The 27959-nt window shown below is 39.1% G+C and overlaps 3 protein-coding genes and 1 non-coding gene across 5 annotated transcripts; 3 read left to right on the top strand and 1 right to left on the bottom strand.

Moving 5' to 3' along the window:
• Positions 1-10513: 10513 nt before the first annotated feature.
• glb1l (galactosidase, beta 1-like) lies at positions 10514-15902 on the top strand. The gene is made up of 16 exons (XM_022213577.2): positions 10514-10717; positions 10940-11109; positions 11201-11351; positions 11903-11963; positions 12038-12132; positions 12216-12396; positions 12487-12545; positions 12635-12756; positions 13571-13611; positions 13726-13844; positions 13920-13994; positions 14091-14180; positions 14303-14416; positions 14571-14702; positions 14950-15177; positions 15277-15902. Exons 1-16 carry the CDS (start codon positions 10640-10642, stop codon positions 15478-15480), a joined length of 1920 nt encoding a protein of 639 aa, XP_022069269.1. The 5' UTR covers positions 10514-10639; the 3' UTR covers positions 15481-15902.
• Positions 15817-21697, bottom strand: ankzf1 (ankyrin repeat and zinc finger peptidyl tRNA hydrolase 1). Of its 2 annotated transcripts, none has more exons than XM_051959149.1 (16): positions 21493-21697; positions 21225-21376; positions 21015-21133; positions 20827-20929; positions 19886-20097; positions 19692-19801; positions 19418-19571; positions 18049-18271; positions 17852-17950; positions 17583-17750; positions 17369-17488; positions 16995-17280; positions 16769-16880; positions 16522-16689; positions 16380-16450; positions 15817-16235 (listed from the first exon to the last, which is right to left on the bottom strand). In XM_051959149.1, the coding sequence occupies exons 1-16, from the start codon at positions 21576-21578 to the stop codon at positions 16109-16111; spliced, it is 2310 nt and encodes a 769-aa protein (XP_051815109.1). In that variant the 5' UTR covers positions 21579-21697; the 3' UTR covers positions 15817-16108. The 2 variants fall into 2 exon arrangements, with proteins under 2 accessions (XP_051815109.1, XP_022069268.2); XM_022213576.2 differs by having other exon boundaries at positions 17583-17753; positions 21493-21696.
• Positions 21698-24912: 3215 nt separating this feature from the next.
• trnak-uuu (transfer RNA lysine (anticodon UUU)) lies at positions 24913-24985 on the top strand. The gene has a single exon. It is a non-coding gene; the product is annotated as a tRNA-Lys (tRNA).
• LOC110964768 (hatching enzyme 1.2) lies at positions 24928-27365 on the top strand. Its single transcript, XM_051959050.1, has 9 exons — positions 24928-25524; positions 25618-25660; positions 25756-25809; positions 25932-26087; positions 26215-26332; positions 26529-26707; positions 26870-26951; positions 27026-27150; positions 27248-27365. The coding sequence occupies exons 1-9, from the start codon at positions 25465-25467 to the stop codon at positions 27268-27270; spliced, it is 840 nt and encodes a 279-aa protein (XP_051815010.1). The 5' UTR covers positions 24928-25464; the 3' UTR covers positions 27271-27365.
• The last annotated feature ends 594 nt before the right edge of the window (positions 27366-27959 follow it).

Below are 27959 nucleotides of genomic sequence, written 5' to 3'. Positions count from 1 at the left end.
ATGCATGTCACAGTTCATAAATCCCAGTAAGTTGTTTTGTCTGACCAGCATTCCAGACCCCAAAATAAAATAGAACCAGATGGGTCCAGAGAGAACTATCTTGAAAATAGTTCCTTGGAGCACCATTTATGGTGTCTAAAGGAGCCATTTTTGGATGGTTCTTTGAGGCACCTTTTAGGGTTGTGTTTGCAGATATGGCTCTTTTATGAACTTCTTGCTAAAGGAATCAGAATCAGCTTTAATGGTCAAGCTGATTCTGATTCTAAGTGGAGCAAAATGGGGTTCTAGTACAGCATCACTGAACCCAGTTTAGGTTCCAGTTAGCACCTTTATTTTTCTCAGTCTACAGATGACTTTACATTTACAGATGTTTAGTTATAAAAGTTTTGGACTAATGAGGGATGGCACTTCAAATGCTCAACAGAGTCATTTTCATTTCACTACAATTCAGCCAGTGGCTGTTGAACAGTTAGCTGGTGGCATTAGCAAAAAGACCAGGAGATCTCCGAAGTCATGGATTAATCCTCTGGAAACCACAAATATCACTGGAAAACTTGATGCAATCCATGTGATAATTAGATTTGTCAGTCAAACCAAAGTAATCCCTCAGGCTAAATGACTGGCAAGGCCATTGAAGAGCTCTGCTGTTCGTGCTGTTACAAATAAACTAAAAGGGTTTAAGGACTCACTATATTTGTCCATACTAGCAGAAAAGATCTGATCACTCGCTGTGATTAAACGGATATTACAAATCTCTGCATCAGCTGTGATGGACTTCGGTTGGTTAAATGGAAGTAACGTCCAGGCAGCAGGAGGTCACCACACATATCTCACCACAAACATTCCTCCTCAGACATGCTTGCACCCCAGATGCATACCATACCTTCTTTATGAATGAAAAATGAGAGCCAGCTCACACTCTTCCCATGCTCCCCCACACTATCAACTTCCTGTTTGTTTATACAAGCTTCATATTTCAAAACTCCCACAGTCAGAGTGGATTTTACTCCCTCTCTATTCTTATTTGTGGCCCGATTGCGTTTCAAAACCTGAAAAATTATGCCAAGCATGCGAACAATTCCTTAGTTAAATCAAGTACAAAATGCAAAGATTGCTGGTATGTTTTTGTTTATTGTTTAGTTTCTCAGAACCAGCTTTTCTCAGATTCCGCAGTATTAGGTTTAGTGTGCCCAGCAGTGACTCACTGGTCATTCAGAGCCTGAGAAAACAGGGAAGGTACATTCCTCATGTATCCTGAGCTCAGGACTGACATGGAGGCTTTTGGGGAATTCTGCAGTCTGGTCTCATACTATATGATTCAACTGTGTGAATCACAGGCAGCTCATCATTGAGATAGCATTTAGGTATCCTGTGACATCACTAATCAGTGAGATTGACCTTATATGTTCAGAACTGGCAAAAGGCAGCCATGAGTGTGTAACAAGCAAGCACAATAATCACACCTTCAAACAAATATCTCTGCAATTATAGCAATCAGTAGTGGAAACAGAAGCAATATTTTGATGTAAAGACACAGAATACACTACACATTTAAAAGACCATCTATTTAAAGGTGTTTTACAAGAATATATTTTAATAAACCATTCCAACTCCTTAGGACCCCAACAGCAAAGGATGAGCGGTTACCTCTGGTCACAAGGTTAGTTGCAAACCCGATCAATAATACCACCATGTAGGACCTTGGGTGCATACAGGCTCAAAGGCTGACTGCTGAAAGATGGGGTGAGACCATAAAGGCCTGTATATGTTAAAACATTTTGTAAATCAATTCTACACACGTGGACAAAATTGTTGGTACCCCTCAGTTAAAGAAGGAAAAACCCACAATTCTCACTGAAATCACTTGAAACTCACAAAAGTAACAATAAATAAAAATTTATTGAAAATTAAATAATCAAAATCAGCCATCACTTTTGAATTGTTGATTAACATAATTATTTAAAAAAACAAACTAATGAAATAGGGCTGGACAAAAATGATGGTACCCATAACTTAATATTTTGTTGCACAACCTTTTGAGGCAATCACTGCAATTAAACGATTTCTGTATTTGTCAATGAGCGTTCTGCAGCTGTCAACAGGTATTTTGGCCCACTCCTCATGAGCAAACAGCTCCAGTTGTCTCAGGTTTGATGGGTGTCTTCTCCAAATGGCATGTTTCAGCTCCTTCCACATATGTTCAATGGGATTCAGATCTGGGCTCATTGAAGGCCACTTTAGAATAGTCCAACGCTTTTCTCTCAGCCATTCTTGGGTGTTTTTGGCTGTGTGTTTTGGATCGTTGTCCTGTTGGAAGACCCATGACCTGCGACTGAGACCAAGCTTTCAGACACTAGGCAGCACATTTCTCTCCAGAATGCCTTGATAGTCTTCAGATTTCATCGTACCTTGCACACTTTCAAGACACCCTGTGCCAGATGCAGCAAAGCAGTCCCAAAACATTACTGAGCCTCCTCCATGTTTCACCGTAGGGACAGTGTTCTTTTCTTCGTATGCTTGGTTTTTGAGTCTATGAACATAGAGTTGATGTGCCTTACCAAAAAGCTCCAGTTTGGTCTCATCTGTCCAAAGGACATTCTTCCAGAAGCTTTGTGGCTTGTCAACATGCATTTTTGCAAATTCCAGTCTGGCTTTTTTATGAGTTTTTTTCAGCAGTGGTGTCCTCCTTGCTCGTCTCCCATGAAGTCCACTTTGGCTCAAACAACGACGAATGGTGCGATCTGACACTGATGTACCTTGGCCTTGGAGTTCACCTTTAATTTCTTTGGAGGTTGCTCTGGGCTCTTCAATTTGTCATCAATTTTCCTCTTGCGGCCACGTCCAGGGAGGTTGGCTACTGTCCCGTGGGTCTTGAACTTCTGAATAATATGAACCACTGTTGTCACAGGAACTTCAAGCTGTTTAGAGATGGTCTTATAGCCTTTACCTTTAAGATGTTTGTCTATAATTTTTTTTCGGATGTCCTGGGACAATTCTCTCCTTCGCTTTCTGTTGTCCATGTTCAGTGTGGTACACACCTTTTCACCAAACAGCAGGGTGACTACTTGTCTCCCTTTAAATAGGCAGACTGACTGATTATGAGTTTGGAAACACCTGTGATGTCAATTAAATGACACACCTGAGTTAATCATGTCACTCTGGTCAAATAGTTTTCAATCTTTTATAGAGGTACCATCATTTTTGTCCAGGCCTGTTTCATTAGTTTGTTTTTTTAAATAATTATGTTAATCAACAATTCAAAAGTAATGGCTGTTTTTGATTATTTAATTTTCAATAAATTTTTATTTATTGTTACTTTTGTGCGTTTCAAGTGATTTCAGTGAGAATTGTGGGTTTTTCCTTCTTTAACTGAGGGGTACCAACAATTTTGTCCACGTGTGTAAAAATCTCTAGAAGCAATGGAGTGCAGCTAAAATAAGAATGAATGTTTGAGTTTCCTCGTCTTTGTTTGGAGCCATGCAGCTGCGTTTTGTAGCAGCTGTAAGTGAATCAGGCTATTTTGGTGGAGCACAATATACAATATACGTTTGTGTAATGCATTGTAGTCATTCCAGTGAGACACAATAAATTAATTTATTAGAAGGTTAAAAAAAAGCAAGACTTTATGATTGCTTTTGTGTCACCATTAAATATTTGCCTAAGTCAAATAGCTCACATATGTTTTTATCTGAAGGCTCAGCACAAGTTAATTGATTTTCAAATGTGAATCTCAGACAGGCAGGTCAGAAGAGGAGCTAAATATCCAAGGTCTGATGTTTTGGTTTGAGTGAGAGGGAGATCTGTGCATCATCAACATTGGCTTGGAAAGAGATTTTACCCTGTTGAATGATGAGCATATAAACATAAAAAACTGGGCCTCAAACAGATCCCTGTGGGACACCATGGTTAATGGTGATGATGCAGAACAGGTATTACCTAAGACAACAGAAAACGTCCAGCCACACAAACATGTTCCATGCGGATTGAGAGCTAAACCATTCAGGTTAACTAAACTTTCAAGGCTACTTAAGAAATGGCATTCTATGCTCAGAACAATCATTACAATTGACTGCCACGAGGAGGTTGTTAGTAGTCTTATTCTGTTTTGTATTTGTGCTGTTGCTTTGAGCAAATATGTCACATTGGTTCATATCTACATTCATAGTACTTTAGATATAGTCATTTTGAAACAGATCTATTAGTTCAGTGACTTCTGCATATGCCTATTTAATAAAGGCTAACTATAACATGTTTGAAATAAACAGCAATAAAACCTGAGATTATTGAGTTATTGACTGATAGAAAGTGGAAGGGACGATATCAAGCTGATTGGAAAGTTATAAAGAACCACGAGCATGACCTCCGACTGGGGATATTTTAAATCTGATGTTTTAAATTTTATTTAGAAAAAACATTAAGAAATCCTCCACACTCAGGCGCGTGATTAAAATGACTGGTGTAAGAGTGGTGAAGGATTGAGCTGATAAACCAAATTCTTGAGTTAGACCTTTTGTTTGTTGAATCTTGCATCCGTAGCCACTTGCTAATATTCTGCCATCAAGTTTCTGAATAAAATGAAGGACATTATTCATTTAGATGTACTCTGTTTCCATTTAGGCTTCATAAATTACCTTTTCATGGAGCATATATGTTCATTTGAGTAGTAAAAGTATAAGTAGTCCTTAGAATCTCTATTGCAGAGTTCATGGTTTAATCGAAAGTTGGCATTGAGAAAACAACAGGTGTCAGCACTGGTTGAAGTTGAGTTAACTTATAAAATGATATAATGTCTACAATGATGCATTGTATTTATTAGGCATGTCTTTTTGCATTGAAAAGATTAATCTTCTAGCAATTGCAAATGTAAAGTAGAATAAAATGGGAATACTGAATTACGTTTAATACGTGAGAATGTACTTAGTCACCACTTTCCAGAACTACTCTATTTATTCAGTGTCACACTTTCATAAAGATGTCGCACTTGTGAGAGACAATTTTTTAAAAGGATGGTCAAAATGTACCATCACGGAGGCATCTGATGTGTTTTAAAGTTATTCTACAGCATAAAAATGACCCTTCATACAATGCAGGAGTCATGAAGAACCATATTCAGCAACAACAAGAACATTAGATCCAATCTTATCGAATTAGTCTTACATGAAGAAATAGGTAACAGTGAGACAGCTTAAATGCATAGAAGAAATGTGGCAAGTTCTTGACGATGCTTATTAAATCAACACTGAATCTTGCTAGTTTAAAAGGCACAGTGGTCACATCATATATTGATTTGATTTAGCTTTTTCTGTGTTCTGCACTTGACATGGTGTTAACCGATCCATACAAAATACTCATGGCATTAACTACAGTTTGAAAATCCCCACATTCTACATTCTGTAACATCTTACATTGCACCCTTTCTTTCTGGTGATTGTCCACATTTTTCAAACTTGTTGGTTACAGATTTAAAAAGTCCACGCCAAAGCTAAAATAACCCTGATGTCATCACTATTAATGAGATATGTTTTCATTTGCTAAGTGGTGAGCAAATGCAAAAACAGTGGTGTTCCCCTTTGACATCAGCTGTTACAAATGAAGTAAACTGTATTTGTGGGAGGTGGGAGTGTTTGCAGGCAGGGGGTAGCTATCTGAATCCACCTGCTTCCACCAGAGACAACAAAGAGGGCTTATTCTGGGGGCGGTGGGACAGAGGGGATGGTTCAATCTAATTACAGACTCTAGGGAGATGACTTCATTGAGGTGACGCCCAGCCCTAGGGTGAGTGTTTTTCTACATCTCCCATCACATCAGAAGCAGGCCTCTTTAAGCACTGTAAGCAGGGCTGGCCTACACCTTTAACTTCTATGGTAATTAAAAAGTGGAGTATTGAGTTCAGGGCAAATACAGAGTTTTAAAATCCATGTAATAAAAGTAACCTGATCTCCTCTGATAGTAATGAGAGTTAAGCAGCATCTCTGGCATTTGTATTATTCTAAATCCCTTCTCCTAGACTTCCACTTTTGCTGCAGTGCCTCGGTAATTGCTGCTTCCCTCGGTGCATTAAAAACTGGGATTTTTGTGTGGCTTCAACATACATTTTCCACAAGCTCAGGGGATTTAAAGATGGGATGCTGACAAGCTCTCCTCAGGCACCAATGTGCTCATAACCAAATTACAAGCCTATGTATGTTGTTCTTCCTCTCATTCCCAGGACAATTAACTGCATCTGACTGTGGCCTAATGAGCCACAGAGCTGGAGCCTTCGTCCTTTCTGCAGTTGGGATCATTTGCCATTAGCAGTTGTAAGCAACCACCCCGTTTCAGTTATCTTAAAATGGAGGCTGATGAACAAAGAGGCAGGAAATGAGATTAGAGTTTAGACAATCGTTACTGCAAATTAACAAAAAAAAAACTGGAATAGCATCTGTAAAACTCTGTTTGTACATGAATATAGTGATAGACCAGCAGACAGATGCAGGATTTATTAACTCAAATGACCAGGATTAATTGCTACGTGTTTAAATGTCAGATAAACTGGTGTTCCCATCAGGCATTACAACATCCTCCACTTCAGTCCCTTTAAACAGCTCTCTGTAACCATGATGGTATGCAGAACAGCAGGAAATACATCTTTGAAGCAACTTGCAAGCGTCAACACACTTGGAAACATACAGCTGCCTCAGATACAGTGACTACAGGAGGAACAATCTCTCTCTTTATCAGGAAAATGTAATTAAATAGGTTCAAAATGTGTCATCATGATTACTAAGGAGTCACAATATTATTAAACTGTGACAGTATAAATATAAAAATGCTTTACAAGTATTTACCGCTAATTTGTTGTGACTGTTTCAGCCTCACCACTTTGAAATACAATGAAACGTAATTATTTTTTGTTTGACACTAGTAATATCTTACACTGAACTACTAGTACAGCTCAGTTCTCGTTCAGGTATTGAAGCGCCATCTAGTGTCATGAAAAGAACATAGATTTATCACACAGAGTGAAGTACACTCAACAAAAATGTAAACGCAACACTTTTGTGTGTGCTCCCATTTTTTATGAGATGAACTCAAAGATCTAAAACTTTTTCCACATACACAATATCACCATTCCTCTCAAATATTGTTCACAAATCTGTCTAAATTTGTGATAGTGAGCACTTCTCCTTTGCTGAGATAATCCATCCCACCTCACAGGTGTGCCATATCAAGATGCTGATTAGACACCATGATTAGTGCACAGGTGTGCCTTAGACTGTCCACAAAAAAGGCCACTCTGGAAGGTGTAGTTTTGTTTAATTAGGGGAGGTCCACTCCTCTTCAATGCCTGTGCGAAGTTGCTGGATATTGATGGGAACTGGTACACGCTGTCATGTACGCTGATCCAGAGCATCCCAAACATGCTCAATGGGTGACCAGTCTGGTGAGTATGCTGGCCATGCAAGAACTGGGACGTTTTCAGCTTCCAAGAATTGTGTACAGATTCTTGCAACATGGGGCTGTGCATTATCCTGCTGCAACATGAGGTGATGTTCTTGGATGTATGGCACAACAATGGGCCTCAGGATCTCCTCACGTTATCTCTGTGCATTCAAAATGCCATCAATAAAATGCACCTGTGTTCTTCGTCCATAACAGATGCCTGCCCATACCATAACCCCACCGCCACCATGGGCCACTCCATCCACAACATTGACATCAGAAAACCGCTCACCCACATGACGCCACACACACTGTCTGCCATCTGCCCTGAACAGTGTAAACCGGGATTCATCCGTGAAGAGAACACCTCTCCAATGCGCCAGATGCCATCGAATGTGAGCATTTGCCCACTCAAGTTGGTTATGACGACGAACTGGAGTCAGGTCGAGACCCTGATGAGGACGATGAGCATGCAGATGAGCTTCCCTGAGATGCTTTCTGACAGGCAGAAATTCTTTGGTTATGCAAACCGATTGTTTCAGCAGCTGTCCGAGTGGCTGGTCTCAGACAATCTTGGAGGTGGGTTGATGTGGTTACATGTGATCTGTGGTTGTGAGGCTGGTTAGATATACTGACAAATTCTCTGAAACGCCTTTGGAGATGGCTTATAGTAGAGAAATGAACATTCAATACACGAGCAACAACTCTGGTTGACATTCCTGCTGTCAGCATGCCAATTGCACACTCCTTCAAATCTTGTGACATCTGTGGCATTGTGCTGTGATAAACTGCACCTTTCAGAGTGGCCTTTTATTGTGGGCAGTCTAAGGCACACCTGTGCACTAATCATGGTGTCTAATCAGCATCTTGATATGGCACACCTGTGAGGTGGGATGGATTATCTCAGCAAAGGAGAAGTGCTCACTATCACAGATTTAGACAGATTTGTGAACAATATTTGAGAGAAATGGTGATATTGTGTATGTGGAAAAAGTTTTAGATCTTTGAGTTCATCTCATAAAAAATGGGAGCAAAAACAAAAGTGTTGCGTTTATATTGTTGTTGAGTGTATTAATATATGGGTCCTTGTAAATAGAAATATTATAGTTGGCAGCGGTGTTACCACTTTTTTTTTTACAAAATTTGATTTGTGTCAGTAATTTTCTAGGGGAAATGACAAAGCTAATTTTTTTTGCAAAAAACAAAATCCTTTGAGAGACATGTCAGGTTTAGTTGACATGTAATTATCATTCAAACACCATGAAAACGCAGAGCTGTGTCCTAAAGCTTTTATAATAAAGCAAACTCTTCCTGAACTGGCTGCATTGTTATCTTGCCGTGGCAAACACAATGAGAATTGTTCTCAGCCTACATAATGTATAGTATGACAGCATGTTGTGAATCCATTATAGCCCATGGTGGCTAAGGTGGCTGAGTTTCCCGTTTTAGAGTCAGTTTATTCCATTTCCTCACTATTTAGACTACTGTGGTTTACTTGCATGTGAAGTTAGTTCAGCTTTAAACACTTTGTACATGATGATAGGTTTTATTATGTTAGTTATTCTAAGAAAATGTGGCTTTATTGTTTTCCCTCAGAAAACACTTAGCAGAGACGTCTTCAAGTCAAACTATACAAACATTAAGTTTATTTTAATATTTCCAAGTAAGCAGCACATATTTGGTACACATTTTATATTTAATTTATTTCAAATTCACTTTGAAACACTTCTGATAGTTTGAAATGATCACTTGTCCTAGGTCTTAAGAACTTTTATCATTTTTAAACTTGTATAGCACCCACACTGTTTCCGTTCAATTCAATCCAGTTCACTTCCATGTATATAGTGTCACCTCAAGGCACTTCATGCAGTAAAGTGAAGACTCTCAAAATCCTCCTTTAATAGGAAGAAATCTCAACTAAAATTTGCTCAGGCAGGATGGCCATTTGTCTCACCTGGTTTGGAGTGAGGGGAAAGGAGTAATAGAATAGGACAACAGATACAAAATTGAAAAACAACGCATAACAGAACAATAAACACTGGGGAGGTTGTGAGAAAAGTACCTGTAGATCAGAAACTTTGGAGCCAGAGATACCCGCAGAGAGGATACGTCCATCTCAATATAGTTTTTTAAATAAATCAATTCAAATAAAATGTACCATTGACGTGAATAGGTGCCACATACACATTTATATAAATTACTTTTAAACAAAATAGTTCATAACAGCACATTATTTCTATATGTGTGCTGACTCAGCATGGATAATATTAAATAAGAAAAGGTGATCTACATTTATTCATTTAAAGTTCATTCAGCTTAAAAACATAAGTTCTCCTGCTGCCTTGAAATGTGTTAAGTGCACTGCAATTGATGCATTAGTTCAAAGTCATCTTATTAATTCTGGAAAGTGTAAAACCAGGGTCAATTCAGAGGCAACCTTTGACGCTGTTCCAAGTTTCAGGAAGAGGAAATTTAAGTCTATGAACTGCAGGGACTGAATTCAGTAACCTTATCATGGTTAGAACTGTTTTCTATATTTGAAAAGAAACAATTATTCTAATTCAACATGTATTAAAAACACACAGCAAGTTTCCACCATGTCTGTTGTCTTCAAACTACAAAAGTCTCTGTTAATACTTTCCTTCAACTCATCATTTTAAGTAGAAGTGGCTTGTTATATGAAACCAGCCTTTAAAGTTCAGCTAACTAGAAATAACCATACATTTACATTAAGAACCTAGAGAAGATGAGGAAGTAAAGTAATACAGAATGCCTAAGTTATGCCTTCATATTCCACTATGTTATGAATTACCAGAATTTTGTGTTTTCCAATACAAACAAAAAGGCATGTGCACCACAAATTAAAGCAGAAAAACCTAGATCAGTGTATATAAAGTCACCAGAATTCAGGGAGTTAAGTATTTGATGCTTAGAATTACATGTATGAAATCTATTCCTTTGAATAAAACTGTATTTGTAGCAAAATTGGGAATAACCAAGCAGGAATCATTGGGAAATTATGTTTTAGGTGAACATGGCAGACTTTAGGACCCAGCGGACAGCCGATGAGAATCACATGACTGCGCCTGTGCAGCTGTTTGCCTCCACAGTTTAGAGACATGTAGGCGTCAAGCCAAACATACATACAGTCCTAATAATATAATACGGGATAGTGATGAGTCTGGTTTAGGTGAAGACTTTACATGGAGGCAGCGACATGGCTGCTGCTGCTGCTGCTGCTTTCTTACTGGTAGTTGTAGTGAATCTCGGCTGTTCTTCTGTCAGTGCGACTGGGGTAAGCAGGAAACTACAAGTCAACTAATAATTCAGTCAGCTGATCCTGCACTGTGTCTGAGTGTACCAGCTGAAAGAGGAACTAATCTCTCATCTTTAATGAATGTAACATTGTATTCAAATAAAAATGGATTAACTGTTAACAGACATCTGTTCAAACTGAGTCTATGGAAATTAAAGATTCACCCAAGAATGACAAAATGCACATTTCCAACACTTGCAGGTCTCTGGAAAAAGATCCTTTTCTATAGACTACAAAAACAACTGTTTCCTGAAGGATGGGAAGCCTTTTCAGTACATCTCAGGCAGCATCCACTACTCCAGAATCCCACAGTACTACTGGAAGGACCGGCTCCTGAAGATGTACATTACAGGACTCAATGCTGTCCAAGTGTAAGCTGAACACATCACATGCATAAATATATAATATGTCATTGAGTTTGTTTGTTTGTTTTCTGTAATTCTGCTTCCTATCTGCACACAGATACGTTCCTTGGAACTTCCATGAAACAGTGCAGGGCGTCCACAACTTCACAGGGGACAGAGATTTGGAGCATTTTTTGGATCTGGCCAACCAGACGGGTCTTCTGGTCATCCTGCGTCCAGGGCCGTACATCTGTGCAGAATGGGAAATGGTGAGATTACAAGCTGCATCAGTTAAATTAAGAAGAAAAAAAGACAGCGGAAAATCAATAAGATGTATATTACCATGAAAGTACCAAAAATTACTATGTGACATTGCAGAAAAAATAGGAAATGAATAGTTTGAAACAGGAAATACATATTTTGTAGCTATTATCATCATTGTTGCCACTATATTCAAACAAAAGCCTCAGATTTGTGGACTTTCTTACTCAAAGCAACTGTACTTTGTCACCTACCAATAATGTATCTATCAGTCTAGAGTTGTAACATCTCTATAATTGTAAATTCTGCACTTCATTCACAACTTTTTTTACTTCAACTATAGTAGGATATGCATAATTAATGTGTTTTTCTTATGTTGGAAAATACAGAATTAAAATAGATGTGGTGTCTTCTGACTGTACAGTCCAAAGCAATGTAGTGAGACAAAAGAGCCTGATTTTAAAATAACCTGCTTTTCTTTTTAGTCATGTCACTGAGAAATAAAACTCATGATCTTCGGCTTTTTTTCTGTATTCCTTGTTAATATTTTCTGTTCCAGGGTGGGCTGCCAGCATGGTTGCTTCAAAAACCAAACATAATACTCCGCTCAGCAGACACAGGTAAAACATTCACTAATGTGTTTTTGTCCTTTTTTTTTAAGTAACATGCCACAGACTTTTTTCTTCTGCTTCAGATTACTTGCAGGCAGTCAGCAACTGGCTCGCTGTTCTCCTCCCCAAAATGAAACGCTGGCTCTATGTCAATGGGGGTAACATTATTACTGTACAGGTAAAGCACTGAGTGGGTCCCTATGAGGTTATTAACATATTTACTGTGTTATTACTAGCGTTAATGACTCATTTTATCTGTAGGTGGAGAATGAATACGGAAGTTACTTCTCCTGCGACTACAACTACATGCGTCACCTGCAGACTCTGTTCCGCTTTTTTCTGGGTGAAGACGCCGTCCTGTTCACCACTGATGGAAACACAGACAGGGAGATGACATGTGGGACTCTGCAAGGATTATATGCCACCGTGGACTTTGGCACAGGTTGGCATTGTGTGCTCAGGAGCTAACAGTGCCTACTTTTCTATATTGTTTTTAGAGATAGTCAGGATTTCTGTTTATTCTCTTACTCAGATACAAACATAACTGAAGCCTTCAACCGGCAAAGACGATTTGAACCTCAAGGACCACTGGTTTGTTACACATTAAATCACTAATTGTAACAATCTTAACATGCAGTAATGGAGAAAACCATTGAAATGTGTGTTAAATGATGCCACAGGTGAACTCAGAGTTCTACACCGGATGGTTGGACCACTGGGGAGATCAGCACGCCGTGGTTGATACTCAGAAGGTCAGCAGAGTGCTAGGAGAAATGCTAACCATGGGGGCCAACGTCAACATGTATGTCTCCCCAAACCCTCAAGCCTTACAAGCTTTTCTCCTCTTTGTATAAATTTGGTTGAATGAAAAGATGGGTGTTGTTCTGCATTTCCCTGCATTTTTAACCTGCCAGCCTTGTTTGAGGCCATTTTGTATCAAGCTGTCACACTCAGGACTTACATCTTTAAGCTCCCATCACAAATCTCTACTTAACCCCTCGATGCCTATTGTCACAAATTTGCATCATACCACTTTCATTCAGACTGCGGCCGAGATAGCATATCCATTCCCCCAATGCCGGTTTGTGCAAATTCAATATATACTTTGGAACCTTTTGCAAGCACTGGTGTCTCGTAGGATCAGTCAAAGTGAGACCTAATTATTATATATCTATGTATCTATGTTCTAAGTGTAACAGATAAATTAACAATCTCCACTTATTTAAGTGTCAGCTGGAAAGCAAAAACACACACAAACAAGTTTTTTATTTAATTGTAAATAAATTCAGGCGTCAAGGGGTTAATATTGCATTTTTTTTTTTAGAAAAAAGCTTTCTAATTTAAACAGTTGGGTACTGTAGCTTTTAGTAAATGTTCAAGCAGAATTAAATGCAGTATTTCTTAGGAACTGCATGTTAGTATACATATGAGCTAGTGATGTTTTCATTTTAAGTGTGCTTTTAGTATCAGGAAGTACTGCTGCTTGTGGTCTCTTAATAGGCTAAATTTGTTGCCAATAACAATCACACTCACCACCATAAACTAAAACTGCCACCAAGCAGCTGACAGAAAGTCATTTCTTCGCTTTAATGAATACTACCCCTCTCTCTTCTCAGGTACATGTTTGAAGGCGGAACAAACTTTGGCTACTGGAACGGTAAAGTCACGGGTTTCAGTAATCTGTATCTAAATCTTGTGACTGGTTGCGGCTTCTAGTGGTGCAGTGGTCTGCTGTAACTCTCTGCTGTAACTCTCTGCTGTTCTCACAAAGGTGCTGATCATGACACCAGGTTCCGCTCAGTGGTGACAAGTTACGATTACGACGCCCCGCTGACTGAGGCAGGAGACCCCACAGAGAAGCTGCTGGCCATCAGAGACGTCATATCGCAGGTACGGCTGATTGAACGGCCACCCGCTAAGGTTGATGATTAAGATTATGATTAATTAATCCCAGTTTCTCATCAGTTTAGAGAGGTTCCCTCCGGCCCCCTGCCACCAGCAACTCCAAAGTTTGCCTATGGCTTTGTGACCATGAAAAAGGTAAAACTATGTCAGGAAGTCATTCCTGATGGCTACAATCGTGTCTTAAAATGTGTAAGACTGCTCCATTTGTCTACTATGGATGCACTTCTACAGGTTGGAAACATCAGCGATCTGTTGAGCACCCTTTCACCTCTGGGGCCCGTCAAATCAAAGTATCCTCTGACGTTTGAGGAGATGAAACAGGTATGGTGTCTGTCTGATGGCAACAATGACAGGGACAAGCATTGTAGCGACAGTAAACCCCTTGAAACATGGAGAACTTCTAGACTGTTTTGTCTGCAACCTGTCATGTCTATTGTGTTCAGTACTATGGATACATGCTGTATCGCACAACGCTGCCCAGGGACCTCTCAGAGCCCACGCCACTTATCTCTCCACTGAATGGGGTTCATGACCGTGCATATGTGTCCATCAATGGGGTAAGGGCTCACTGCCACCTTTTGTTGTCTAGCCAATCAGATTTCCAGGTGAGGGGGAAAAACATCGCAGGTGAGGGTAAAGGTGTTTCGGATTATTAAATTTAGAAAACAAATGTCTCTAATCATGATAAGGAGTATCTGTTTGTATGAACAGGTTTTCCAGGGCCTACTGGAGAGAGACACTGCACTGGTGATGAAAGTCACTGGACAGCAGGGCGACACGATGGACATCCTTGTTGAAAACATGGGCAGAGTTAACTTTGGCAGCAAAATCAATGACTACAAGGCAAGGAATCAATGTCAAATCCCCTACAGAATACATTCTTGCAGCCTGAAGTCTCAAAAAGGAATAAACAGAACATAAAGACTGATAAAACCAAAGTTTCAACGATAGTTCCTATTGGAACCATTAACAAACCCCATATAAATGATGATAAAAAGAATACCGTTGCTTCTTATGTGGTTGATACTGTTAGTACAATGTACATACGCAGAATGCAAATGCTAGCTTGTAAACAATGTATGTATTTCAGGGCCTGTTGAGCAACCTGATCCTGGGTAAAGACATACTGACTGACTGGAAGATTTACCCTCTGGACATTGACGGAGCCATTGCCAGTGGATGGCCTCATTCAAACAGTCAAAAGTCCGTCCACTCTCCTGAGAGAAACACTCCACCTGGACCAACCTTCTACATGGGCACCTTACAAACCAATGGTCTGACATGGGACACTTTTCTCAAGCTGAATGAATGGACAAAGGTGATGCTAATTTATTTTGGGGCATTCTGAAGCCAGCAAAACTACCTCACATTTCCGTCCTTCTGGATCTTAACACTGTTGTATTTTGTTTATCATCAGGGCCAGGTTTGGATTAATGGCGTGAACTTGGGGCGATACTGGCCAGCCAGGGGCCCTCAGCAGACTCTGTATATCCCTGGACCCCTGCTCAGCGCCACCCAACCCAACAACATCACAGTGTTGGAGCTGGAAGGAGCCCCGGCACACTTGCGGGTTCTTTTTATGGATCGGCCTCAGCTCAACATCACTGCTGGAAAGTCTTGACACAGAGTTTGGTTGCATGATTTAAAAAAAAAAATACTGTCAAAGTATCCGTATAATAATTCATCCAAACCAGAAGTCGTTATCTCAACAACTGATCCTGACATGAGGAAACTGCTAAGAGGAACAATGCTTTGTTCCACATTATTTCTGTGACTTTGTCATTCTTACACATTTCAGATGTCAACGTTTCACATGTAAACAACTCTTCATCAGAAACCATCCAATGTCAGCTCTTTAACTTTTGGCATGGCAGCTTCACAGTCCAGCAGTGATCATGTTGATCTTGTCATTGAGTTTTAATATTCACTAAAACTATGAAAAAAATAGTGATGCATGAACATTCTAACAATTTTTTATTGCATTTCATTTTATCTTTTTCATAATCGCTGAAACTGTAAATAAACTGTACATTTATTTCATGACATTTTGATACAGTGTATGTGTTTAGTTGTCCAAGATTATTTGCCAAAATAGAATTATATTTGAAATGTGTGTTTACAGATATAAAGGAAACATAATCAAGGTGTAAATTTGCTTTACAAAGTCGTGTTAGTGCCTTAAAAAGACAAATTCACATGTAGTTTTAATAAAGTAGCTCCTCTAGAAATATAAAGTTTCCACATAGGTGTTAAGTCTTGCCTGGAGGAGCATTTGCTTTTCGATGTGCTTGGACACAGCGAGGAGTGCAGAAGGAAAACTCCAGGTACTGAAATGGGATCTTTCCAAGCAGAGACTCTCCGCACAACCAGCACCTCCTGTTGACAAAGACAAACCCACACACAAAAAAATCACATCCAACTTCAGAAAAACCTTTCAGTGACTAAGCATTTACAGTGTTGCTTCATATGAATTTGCATGATGACTAAACTAAGTGACAGTATCGCTCTTCTGTGACTTACTTTACATTAGACAGGCTGACTCCCGTTGCAGCTACTTGCTCTGCTAACCTCCTCTCTGCTGCCAGAGCTCTCTAGTAAAATACCACACAATTTAATATCTCCAAAATTTCCGACAAGAAAACAAATCAAACCATGTACTCACCTTTTCTCTATCAGTCAGGGATGCAAACTTCTTCTTTTCCTCTGCCTCCAACTCTTGTTTCCTTTTCTCGTCCTTCTGCTCTTTTTCTCGCTGTTTTTTCTGGGCCTTTTGCGCCTTTTTCTTCTCTGTCTTTTTGGATTCAATCTCTGCCGTTAATGGCCCAGGGACCTTTAGTTGCACAGAGGTAAACCATAAGTTTTCTGCTTGCAGATGATGCAACTCATGTAAAAAGTTAGTTCACTCTCACCTGTGCTTTTCTGTAGTCATATTTGTCAGGATTCTCAGCCATGTATTTACGAAAGACATTCCTTGTCTCTTTGTCAGGGGCGACAATATATGGTGTCTGCCCTTTGTTATCCCTGAAAAGGAAAATTCCACAAACAATGCTCAAGTCTGGGGACAGGTTCACTGCTTTCAGTACAGTTGCTGCAAATTATGACAATGAAAGGACACGATTAAATTGTATTTTATACCTGCAAGCTGGGTCTGCTCCTGCATCTAACAGCAGCCTGACCACTGCCTTCTGAGCAGCTGCTGAGGCAACATGCAGCAAAGTGAACCCTGATGAGTCTATGGGTTTATTAAGGAGCAGCAGAGGACTCGAGGCATCAGAGGGATTGATCTCCGGCTGCTTTTGACACTCTGTCGTTTCTACAGGTAGTTGAAGTAGCCCACACAGAGCGTCCACATCCCCAACTTTGCAAGCTGTAAAGAGCGCATCTCTTAAGCCATACTCGCATGACTCATCATCAACAGTGTCTGTAAAAACACAGAGAAGCGAAAGAGATTGAGAAACAAGAAACAAGTGTAAGATAACAATCATAGAACAATACAAGCCCTTACTCACCATCCTGTTGTTTCTTACTCTGTGCTTTTCTCTTCCTCTTGTTCTTCAATTGCGTTTCTTCTGCTGGTGTGGTCTCTGGCACGAACTCTTCTCGATTGTCTGCTTCAGTGTTACTTAATTCTGTCCCAGATGGATGAGAGATTTCATCAGTGTTCCAAAACTTTCTTGTGGTTTCTAAAGCTACATAAGTGATGACACTCTGGACCAGACCTACCTTCTTTTTGCATTTTGGTATTCTTCTCCTTTCTCCTTCTCCTTCTCTTGTGCCTGGATGGACAGATTTCAGACTCTCTGAGGTCCAGAGTTCCTAATGTCAGCTCCACCATCTCCAGCTGGATCTCCCCACCTTTATCTTCTTCATCTGAGCTATCGTGGTTTTCTTCTGCTGATGAAACCAATAAACAAATACTCAATTTCAGGAACCTTAATACTGCCGTTTTATGCCATACTTTAGAGTTCAACGGAGAGTGTTCCCAAGCCTACCTTTCTCTTCATCTGTGTATATTTGTGCTGTATGTTTCACAGCTTTTTTCCATCCCTTCTTAGATGGACTGAAGACTGAAGACATGTCTGCGTCTTTCCCTTCAGTAAGAGATTTTTGACAATACGACAATTACACCCTGGCTGTACAAAAATGCGCGGGCAACATGCTATTACTCCAAGCATGTAATTCAGCTTACCGTACACATGAACAGTAGAAAGCACCTCATGTACCCTCTGGACCTCTCGAAATGTTGCCCGGCGCGTGGCAATGGGAAGGGTGCGGATCCTGGGATCTTTTTTGTCAAGCGGAGCGGCACGACCACCAAAAAAGATGGTCTTGTTGTAGCTAGGGGCTCGTATAAATATTGCAGAGGCCTCTTTCAAGTGTTCTGCCCAGAGTACCAGAAGATCCTGAATGTCCTGCAAAAAGTTACAGAAGTGTTGAAGAAACTGCATGTAAAAAAAAAAAAAAAAAAAAAAAAAAAAACTCACTGCTTTACTTTGAGTGAGATACTGATAAGTAAGAAAAATTTCAGCCACACTAAGAAAAATAAATACTGTTACACAATGTTATATTTACTATTTGTAGCTTGTGGAATTGAACACCATTTTATTTAAGCATTAAACAATAAAAAATTACCAGTACACATTTAACAGTGTGGAATATCACTCACTCAGATGAAACTGTACTATTCTAAGTTAGCCTCAATATTCAATATTTCAGAAATGCCAAATGTGGTCAGACTTGATCTGTTTGCTATTAGTGCCTAAATAAACCAACACTGATGTCATCTAAAACTGCAATACAGAGATATATTCTACATCCATTACAGCTTGACACATCTGGGACCCCTAAGAAACGGAGTGAGCCTCTTTAAATTCTTCTCCTCGCATAAATCTCATTCTCACCCCTCCCTCTGAAGCCTCAGAAATGATTACATCTGTTTCTTTTTCCCACACTCATACCACATCCTGACTGAATGTCAGTCATATGATGACATATTTTAGTCTCATCTTGTATAATGGAACATGAACACTGAATTTGATAGTTATGAAACATTGTATCATGAAATTCTGTTTTATATTTCTAACACTGAACATGATCTTTCTTAGGAAGGGTAATATTTAGGTTGGTTGAAAGATCACATGTGTCTATCTCCTTCAAAATCTCCTACAGAGGGCTCTATCCCACCCAGTAGTGTGCGATATGGTAAATTAGGACCCATGGCAAACAAGAACTTAATAAATAGTTACATCTAGTGCAAATGCAAAGGAGGAGCTGCGTGATTTTGACTGTTTTCTCTGGGGATCTCAATGTATTGGTGTTTTTAAAAGTACGGAACCTACAACACTTCATTTAGAAACAGAAAATGAAAAATTGGAATGAGAAAATAAAGCATCCGTGAGACAGGACAAAGAATACCTCTGGGGTTTGCAGGTAGCACAGTTGATAAGATGAGAGTTAAAGAGCTTCAGCCTGAGAAGTTGACTTTTGTTGATTGAACAAGTCATGGTTATCACTGCCAGGACAAAACAACGGTGCTGTTAAGTGGACTGTAATCTTGCCTTGACTAGCGCTGCCTCATTGTGTCGCCTCAGAGCAGCTCCTGCAGACTTTGGAGTGTGACTGCGGTTCTGAGAATCCCTGAGTCCCTGAGCAGTGCCTCGCTTTGCTCGTACTGTGTATCTGTGGAAAGTCTTGTGCTCCAGGACTTGTTTCCTGTAACAAAGGAATACATTGTGTTGGGTAGATGCTTACACACCACTGAGCTGGCTGTTCTGCTGTGCTTTAAATTCAAGCCATAATCTTATGTCCTGAAAAAAAAAAAAGTCCACTTACCCTTCGAATACAGCACCAGCAAAGTGGCCTCCCCCTGTCATGAGAATGACCCACACAGTCTTCTTACTTATAGCCTTCAGTGAGGATACTGCATCGTGCTCATCATCTGACTGAAAAATTACAGGCACAAAACGTAAAATTAAAGTTAAAAAACTATTATCTTTAACCATACAGACTATACCGCACATGTTTACCTTTCCCTGCAGGACGCAGCGGTAGACCGATACATACTGTCCTGCTGCGTTCTGGAAAACCACCTTACTGGAGAGTCGGCCAGAAAGCAAACCGGCATCAAATGAGCTCTCGTTATCTGTGCCAGTGACGTTACTGCTCATTCCACCGCCGCCACTGTCTGAGTCTTCTTCCTCTGAATCGGACTCTGAGCCTGAGATACTCGACAAGTCTCCTGTAAAGTGATAACTGAAAATCAAACACTTCAACTATCCCTTATCCTGCTGAATCTCCACCCTAGATATGCAGAGGCTCAAATTATTTCTCCATTATGAGCCTCTTTGTCTCTTCATTTCTCTCTCTCTATCAATCTTAGCGTGTCATTTTGAAGCATGTCTCAGTTCAAAATGCATGTCGTGGAGAGAGGAGTATTGCTGGAGGAGTCATGATGCACAAGTGTGTCCACAATATATCTTTTGCGGAGGCGTTTTCGACAACTGTGAAGCTTAAAAGAGGGGTGACATAACGGCGGAATAAACAAACAATGTCAGGAGCAGGGCTGACAAATGGGTGCGGATATAATAAATATCACTGAGTCATAATATAGTGAGCATAGTACTCTTTTGTGTGTCTTTTGTACTATACAGCAGCACGTGTGTTAAATAAAAATTAAAGATGTACGACATCTACACAATATACCACGTTGTGAATAAATTATAAGTAAATATATACTGTCAGTTGTCAGGAACACTGTTATAATTACAAAACAAATGGTAGGATATAATAAAATATAGTGTTATATTTAGCTGATGTTTTAAAATAAATGCACTGAGGTAAGGATGTTTCATCCTGTTTAAATGCCTGTTGTCTCAACTCCTCTCCCCCTGTTGGCATCTCTTTTAGGAGGGACTAAGATCAGAACAAATGAGTTAAGAAAAGGAAATGACGAGACTGATTTCCTCACCAGCTCCAGTCTTCTTCTCAAACTCCTCTGCTGTGAGCGGCGGTAATCCTGCCATCTTCTGCCTCAAGTTGAACCGATGCCAGTCGAGCTTGTAGTGCTCCATCTGCCACACACAAAACATGCTCATCCACTAGTCTTTAATACATCAATGTATCTTTTTGACTGAACAAAGCAATGTTTGACATCACCTGTTCCTCACGATTAATAAAGGGGCATCTGCAGGCTGAGCAGACCATCTTTTCTGACACCTCTCTGATCAGGTTGGATTCCCCTTGTTTGTCATCCTCTGGACTTTTATCTTCCAGACCTGAGTAAACGACATGGAAGGCTGAGTTTCAAACAAGCAGTGAATTCAGGATACTGTCTTTATCACAAACAAAGCTACAGCTCATACATACAGTCTGAGGATGTGCCAGTGTTTCCAGCCTCCTTCAGGATGGAGTTCACCTCTTTTAGTCCAAAAGCGTCTTGATTTGAGCACCAGTCGAAGATGGAGCGGCTGTCTGCTGAAGCTGTCATGGTGTTTTTTTGTTGTTTTACTTCACTGCCTCTGAGGAAAACAGGAACCGACTGTAATTTGTGTTTGGGGTGTTCTAAAATATTGTGTTTTAGTTGGACACATCCACGATAATTAACGACTATTGCTATTATTCAGAACGCACTCACCTCCTGCTTTGTATACGACATGACGACATTACTCGCAACAATATGTAAACCAGCTGTGAAGTGTTTTGGCTCCACAGAGCTAACATTATTTTGCTGACGTAAACGTGTTCTTTGAACAACACGTGGAGTAGAGACCGACAGCAGCTGTTACCTTCAATTGAGAAGCTCTTTCTATCTTCTCTAACAGGTCTTTAAGGACAGTACAACTGATATATCTTAAAATAACTTGAAAATAACAAACGACTTACCGTAAAAGGATGTTAGGAAATACACAGCCGACGTTACGCTACACTACAGTCCCTCCTGACATTCTACGGAAGCCCGAGAGCGTCAATATTGTGTCAACGAGTTGCGTTCAAAGACCAAAGGTCGCGAACTAATAAATCCACGTTTATATTAAATCCACGTTTCAGATTTTACTAGAAACATATATTTGGAAAATGACTGTATTAAAAAAACTCCACGACCACCAAATGTCACTGATAATATAAGAAAAGAAGTCACAGGTATAAACTTAATTAGAAATAAGAAATAGTATTACAATTCTTTGCATAAACATTCCTTTTTAAACTTTAGCTCTAATATAATTTAAAAACAAATAATTTTCAGTATAAATCAATTAATTTCCCTTTTTCTGGTTTTATTTCAATATTCCACCTAAATATTTTGTAATTTTCCAAATTTGCCATTTTTCCTTCAGCTTTTCCAGAATATATCAACTTTTTGTACATACATCCACAAGCCTGTGCAGCTGTACATACCTCATAAATTATTTTTAGAGATAGGACAGAATATTAATATTAAATCCTTTCCAATCTGCTGAGTGAAAGCAATATGCTGAAATCGAAATCTGTGTGGAAGTGGTGATCCTGAGTGAGACTGGTCTTTCAGTTTTCTAGGTGTGATTTGATTTAGTGGTAAATAGTATGGAAGATATTGTTTAATGTGTAGTTTGGGTTGTCAGATACAATGATAGTGCAGTAAACCCACTTTTATTTTGAATGTAGGCTTTTGTATTTTTGGTGAAATTTGATTAAGCCTGTTTTTATTTTTCGGGATAGTTGTCAACATTATTGTAAACAGTGAATATTGCAGCCACTATGGACTTAAAAGACACAAAAACATACTCAAAAAAGAACAACTTCAGCCATACCAATACAACCAAAATAAGTGTGGTTTGTTCTGCTGAAACAGAGCTTTACAATATGTTGCTTGTTATTAATCCAAAAGTACCAATTGCCTTTATTAATTAACAGTTTTAACAAAAAAAAAAAATCACATAACAAAACAATAAACCTGTATGATACTGTACCTCAACTTAATTCACACAATCATCTAATTTAACAATTTGTTTGCACCAAAGATCATCTTTCTGGAAACCCAAGAAACACTTTGAGTATTATGAATATTACACTGCAATTTGAATTGTAAAACAATAAAATGTGTCTCAGACATTTTATGACAGCCCTCTAATGGATATTTAAACACCAGTGAAATGAAGGAAAAGTACTTCCGGTACAAGATCAAATCAAACATTTTATTAGATGTAGAATAAATATAAAACACACAAAAACAATTCAATGCTAATTATATTTTAAAAAACTAAACAAAACAGATGTGCCTGTAGTCTACAAAACACTGCTTATATTATTTATTGAGTTGATTTCCTGGGATCAAAGTTTATGCTGTTGACAAAGAAAAACAGAATGTTAGAGTCAGTTTTAAATACAGATTTACCAGGTTTTGGATACCCTTAGCATTTCCCATACCTTCCATATTACGAGCTTTGACCTCTGCCAGACGCTGTTTCATCTCCACGATTTCAGCAGCAATTCTTTTCAACTTCTCTGTTGCATGTTCAGTTCTTTCCTGTAAACTATTAATTTCATTCCTGTAAAACAACAATAAATTAACAATGCAGGTTTGTGTATTTTATGTCTTCTACCTAATTGCACACAGCACTATGTCGTACCTATCTGCAGAGGTTTCATTCAGTTGTTCAGAGAGATGCATTTCCTCTTGCAGGAGATGACCCAGCTGCTGCAACGCATCAACAACTCCACTTTTTCCGATCATCAAATCTGCTCTCCGCTTTGTTTCCTTGACACTGCAAGAGGCCAAAACAGACATTTAAGAACTGCAAAGAAGTCAAAAATGTTTGACTTTCACACAAATGTCAATATTACACTTGGCTGTTCATATTTCATTGTTTGGTCAAACTTAGTTTAGGCTAAAAACTTACTGAAGTAACTTACTTGAGGGGGAAAAACAAACGTTTTCTAATTTGAAAGTGCTTGCCAAATATTGCTATATTTATACAACAGCGATTAACACAGGTCATTTTAAAATACAATGAAGGAAGGAAGGTAGTAATATCCTCTGGCAAATTAATACTGGGCATAACTGTATAAATCATAAAGGTAATTCAGATTTACAGCTCAACATTTTGGATGCATTGCTTTGATCTCCTCAATGACTAGTAAGAGAAACTTGTCTGTACCCTACGAATAAACAAACAAAAAACTGAAGTTACTGAATGGTTTGAGATTGATGTAAAAGCAACATTATGCCATCTTTTGACAATGCAAAAAAGTGGCACTGTAAATAAAGTGCTGCAAAAAAGCTGAAAGTTTTTTGGCTTTTGACGACGTAAAATACCGCAGGAAATCTAGATAGTTGTAAAAACCACAAAAAAGGAGGCTTTTTCGGCTTTTGACACATGAAAAGTGGTATGGTGCAGACAGAGGCTAATTAAGGCACTTTTCACTTTGCACTTTCCACACTATAAACAAAAATAACATTGGTAAAGTCAGGCCTAATGCGCATGAGCCAAACGCGCACTGGCGACAACCAGTCTGTGCTCGGACAATTAAGCGACAAAAAGGACACAGGTTGAGACAAACTGTTTTTAACCAAAAAGTTAACCAAGCTAAATACGTCAAAGAGCACTTTGACGTTACATGCGAGTTATCTGCTCTTCAGCACGACGTCTTTCTTGCCGGACTTTCTCCAGTTCCTCACTGTTTTCATGGAGAGCATGCTGCAGCTCTTCAACCTGCTGGAGAGAGTAATTACAACATTCCGTAATTAAGCTTGTCTGCGAAAAAAATAGGTAAGAGTCGCTCTAATGTTAGCTAACTAATACACCAGTGTGTTAGCAATAATGTTTTCCTTGTTTTAATTGACTTTGAATGCCTTTTTTTAGATAGCTAAACCAACTTTAGGTTTAGGGTTAAAAATAAAACATTAGACTAAGTCAACGTACGTTTTTAAGGTCGACCTACCGTATGAATTTGGTGTTGTGTTGGAAATGGTTGCTCAGAAGATGCGGTCATGATTTTATATCAATTAAAACCACCTGCAAGTTCTGAATTTGTATTTCGCGGCTTTTTAAAGGGTACTTCCGGGTTAAATGCCAGAGCCCGGATAGCTCAGTCGGTAGAGCATCAGACTTTTAATCTGAGGGTCCAGGGTTCAAGTCCCTGTTCGGGCGATACATTTTTTCTCTTCACCGAACGCAGTGTGAATGAAAACATGCTATTTATACATGAACTTCGCGAGGGTGACGCATCGTCAAAAATTAGCGACGCAACATAGCATGTGAACTATTGGTAAGCTTAGCTTCAGTGGAAAGTAAACAGCACTCCACGTAAATAAACACGACATCCAAAGCTCAAAATTGTATGAAACCTGCGCCAAACATTAAAACCGTTTCATTTAAAGCTAGTTATTGAAGTGGAGCTGTTATTATACACGGGGAGACCTCACATTATGCTACCTTTGGAGAAGTTGTTTATGAAAGAATCAAACTAATTTGGGGATTAAACTCACTGACAAACAAATAACAGTAACCCAGTAATTTACCTGAGATAATCACAGGTATCATGTCAGGACAGCGACTGGGAACACCTATAAAGCTTGGTGTTAGTGCAGGTCAAATGGCAACGAAGAAGACAGATCTGCCTGGCAAAGATGGAGCGGATTATCCTCCTCTGCATGGTCTCCACTTGTCTCTCAGCTGTGCATGCTAAGGTAAATATGCATGGGATTGAGACTGAAATAAGACACAGATTTTAACAAATCCATGAACAAAAATGCTAATAAATTTCTCTGTGTTTATTACAGAATTTTTTGTTGAGCCCAAAATGGGGTCCTATTGGCTTTAAAGGTAAATACAATTTGAAATTAATATAAATGTTAATTTAAACGTGACAAGAGGAAAATCACATATAATCACTCACTTTTCCTTTTAAGCACGTCCAGAGCCCGCTGATGGAACAGCAATGGATAAAATCATCAAAACTAATGAGTTCCAAGGTAAGTTGAACACAGTTTACTTGAGTTATTGTGCACTTTACACAACACCATTTAATAAAAAAAAAAAACAACTCTAGTTGCCTTGTCTTGAATGATTTAATTTCCTCTGACTTCTGTATCAGCTTCCCGAATCATAGATGGCACTACCACTCTCAGAGAGGGAGACATTGCTGTTTCTTCTGGAAAACCCTCCAAAGTCTGCTTTGCACGGAGCTGCCTCTGGTCAAAATCTGTGGATGGACACGTCTATATTGCATATAAACTCTCAGATGACTACAGTATGTTGTTTCTGTATTTGAGGAGTAAAAGTTCAACACACAATGTAATACTATTTGCCCATTTTGTATTCAGTGATTAGTAATACATCTTCTGTCCTCCATCTCTCCTGTCTAAACAAATGAACAGCTGAAATGGAGGCAAAGCTGATAAAGAAAGGAATGGAGAACATAGAGAAAGGTACCTGTGTGAGGTTTGTCCCTCGGACTCACCAAAGAGACTACATCGACATCCAGTCAAAATTAGGGTGAGAGCTGTTGCCTGTCTCTCTTTTATATGTAAAATACAGCACTGAGTAACTGGATTTTACAGAGATAAGTATCAAACTGAAATGGATAAAGCTTTAGTCATCATCATTTAGTCTTTTTGCTTTTTACTAAACTCACATCTTGTTGAAGTTGTTCTAATTATTGTGTTTTTTCCGTGTGTGTGCGCTACGCTAGGTGCTGGTCCTACCTTGGTGCGCGTGGTGGAAAACAGACTGTGTCTCTCCAGAGCCCTGACTGCCTCCAGATTGGAGTGATTTCCCATGAATTCATGCACGCTCTGGGCTTCGTGCACGAGCAGTCTCGCTTTGACCGGGACAACTATGTCAAAATCATGTGGCCAAACATTTGGAGAGGTAACTGCAAAGGAGTGGGAAGGTGTTCACTTGGTGGAATAAAAATTATTAATTACAGAATGGCTTTCACTGTATTTCTGTACCAATATTCAAAACATTTTTTTTTTAAATTTTGCTTTGTATAATAAACGAAAAACAAATACTCATGTATATTAATTACAGATCGACTGAGGAACTTTGAGAAGTTCAGGACTGACAGTCTGGACCTGCCTTATGACTATGGCTCAATCATGCACTTTGGGATGTAAGTAATGGTTTGTATGTAGATCACTCAGTATTAAAGTATCATAATGTAAACTGTAATATGTGTCTATTCAGGTATGCCTACTCTCAGGATGGACAGCCAACCATCATTCCTAAGGTCAACAAGGACATAAAGCTGGGCCAGCCATCATATCTCAGCCACATCGACAAGCTGAAAATCAACAAACTTTATCAATGCGGTCAGTAGCAAATAACCTCAACTCATCTCCAGTAAATATTTCAGATTTGATATATTTATCTGCCAGAGGTCTGATTTCTTTCTGTCTTTTTCTGCAGATGATGACGTGGATGATAATTAGGAAACCTGAACTGAGGCGAACTTGTAGTGAAGTCAAAATTATAAACTGCTGTTGAATGACAAGAACAGTTTCAATAAAGATTAATTCAAGCTTTCTATCAGCACTTCCTTTGTGTCCAAGCAGTTGTGTATATTTAAACTAGACATGCACCTTTATGTTGAAAAGGTTGAAAATGTAGTAGTCAACCATATGTTCCCATCCAGCCCATATGTTCAACAGTAATGTCATAAATCAGGAAGAGATCAGATAGTCTTACTTACATGTATATTACTTCAGAAAAATAAGGCATCAGAAGAATTAGATCACATAAAACAAGACAAATAAAGGAGAAATTGTTGGAAAACTGTTTTAGTATGGTCAGGATTTAGGAAACCTGGGTTGATGAAGAACCACTTAGAATAGACATTAATGCATCTATATTTAAAACTTTGCACCCATAACTCAGACGTTGAAATGTAATGGTACTAATTTACCTCCAGTAACCATGGAGAGAAGCTTTCATAAACTGCTAACACATGGAATTCTTGTCTCAGTCATTACTCTTCAAAATTGGCCCCTTGGCAAAAATAGAAATGATATTTGGAAAACGATAAGGTTTTGTTTTTCTATATTTACCTTTGTGGCAAAATGATTGTTGTCAAGGCAGTTATCATCTGATAGTATATCACAAAATCACCAGTTGCCAGCTC

Source organism: Acanthochromis polyacanthus, chromosome 14 (assembly GCF_021347895.1).
Source record: "Acanthochromis polyacanthus isolate Apoly-LR-REF ecotype Palm Island chromosome 14, KAUST_Apoly_ChrSc, whole genome shotgun sequence".
In the NCBI taxonomy this organism is placed as follows: Eukaryota; Metazoa; Chordata; class Actinopteri; family Pomacentridae; genus Acanthochromis; species Acanthochromis polyacanthus.
The sequence above is the reverse complement of the archived record's forward strand: the minus strand, read 5'-3'. Positions and strand labels throughout refer to the sequence as shown.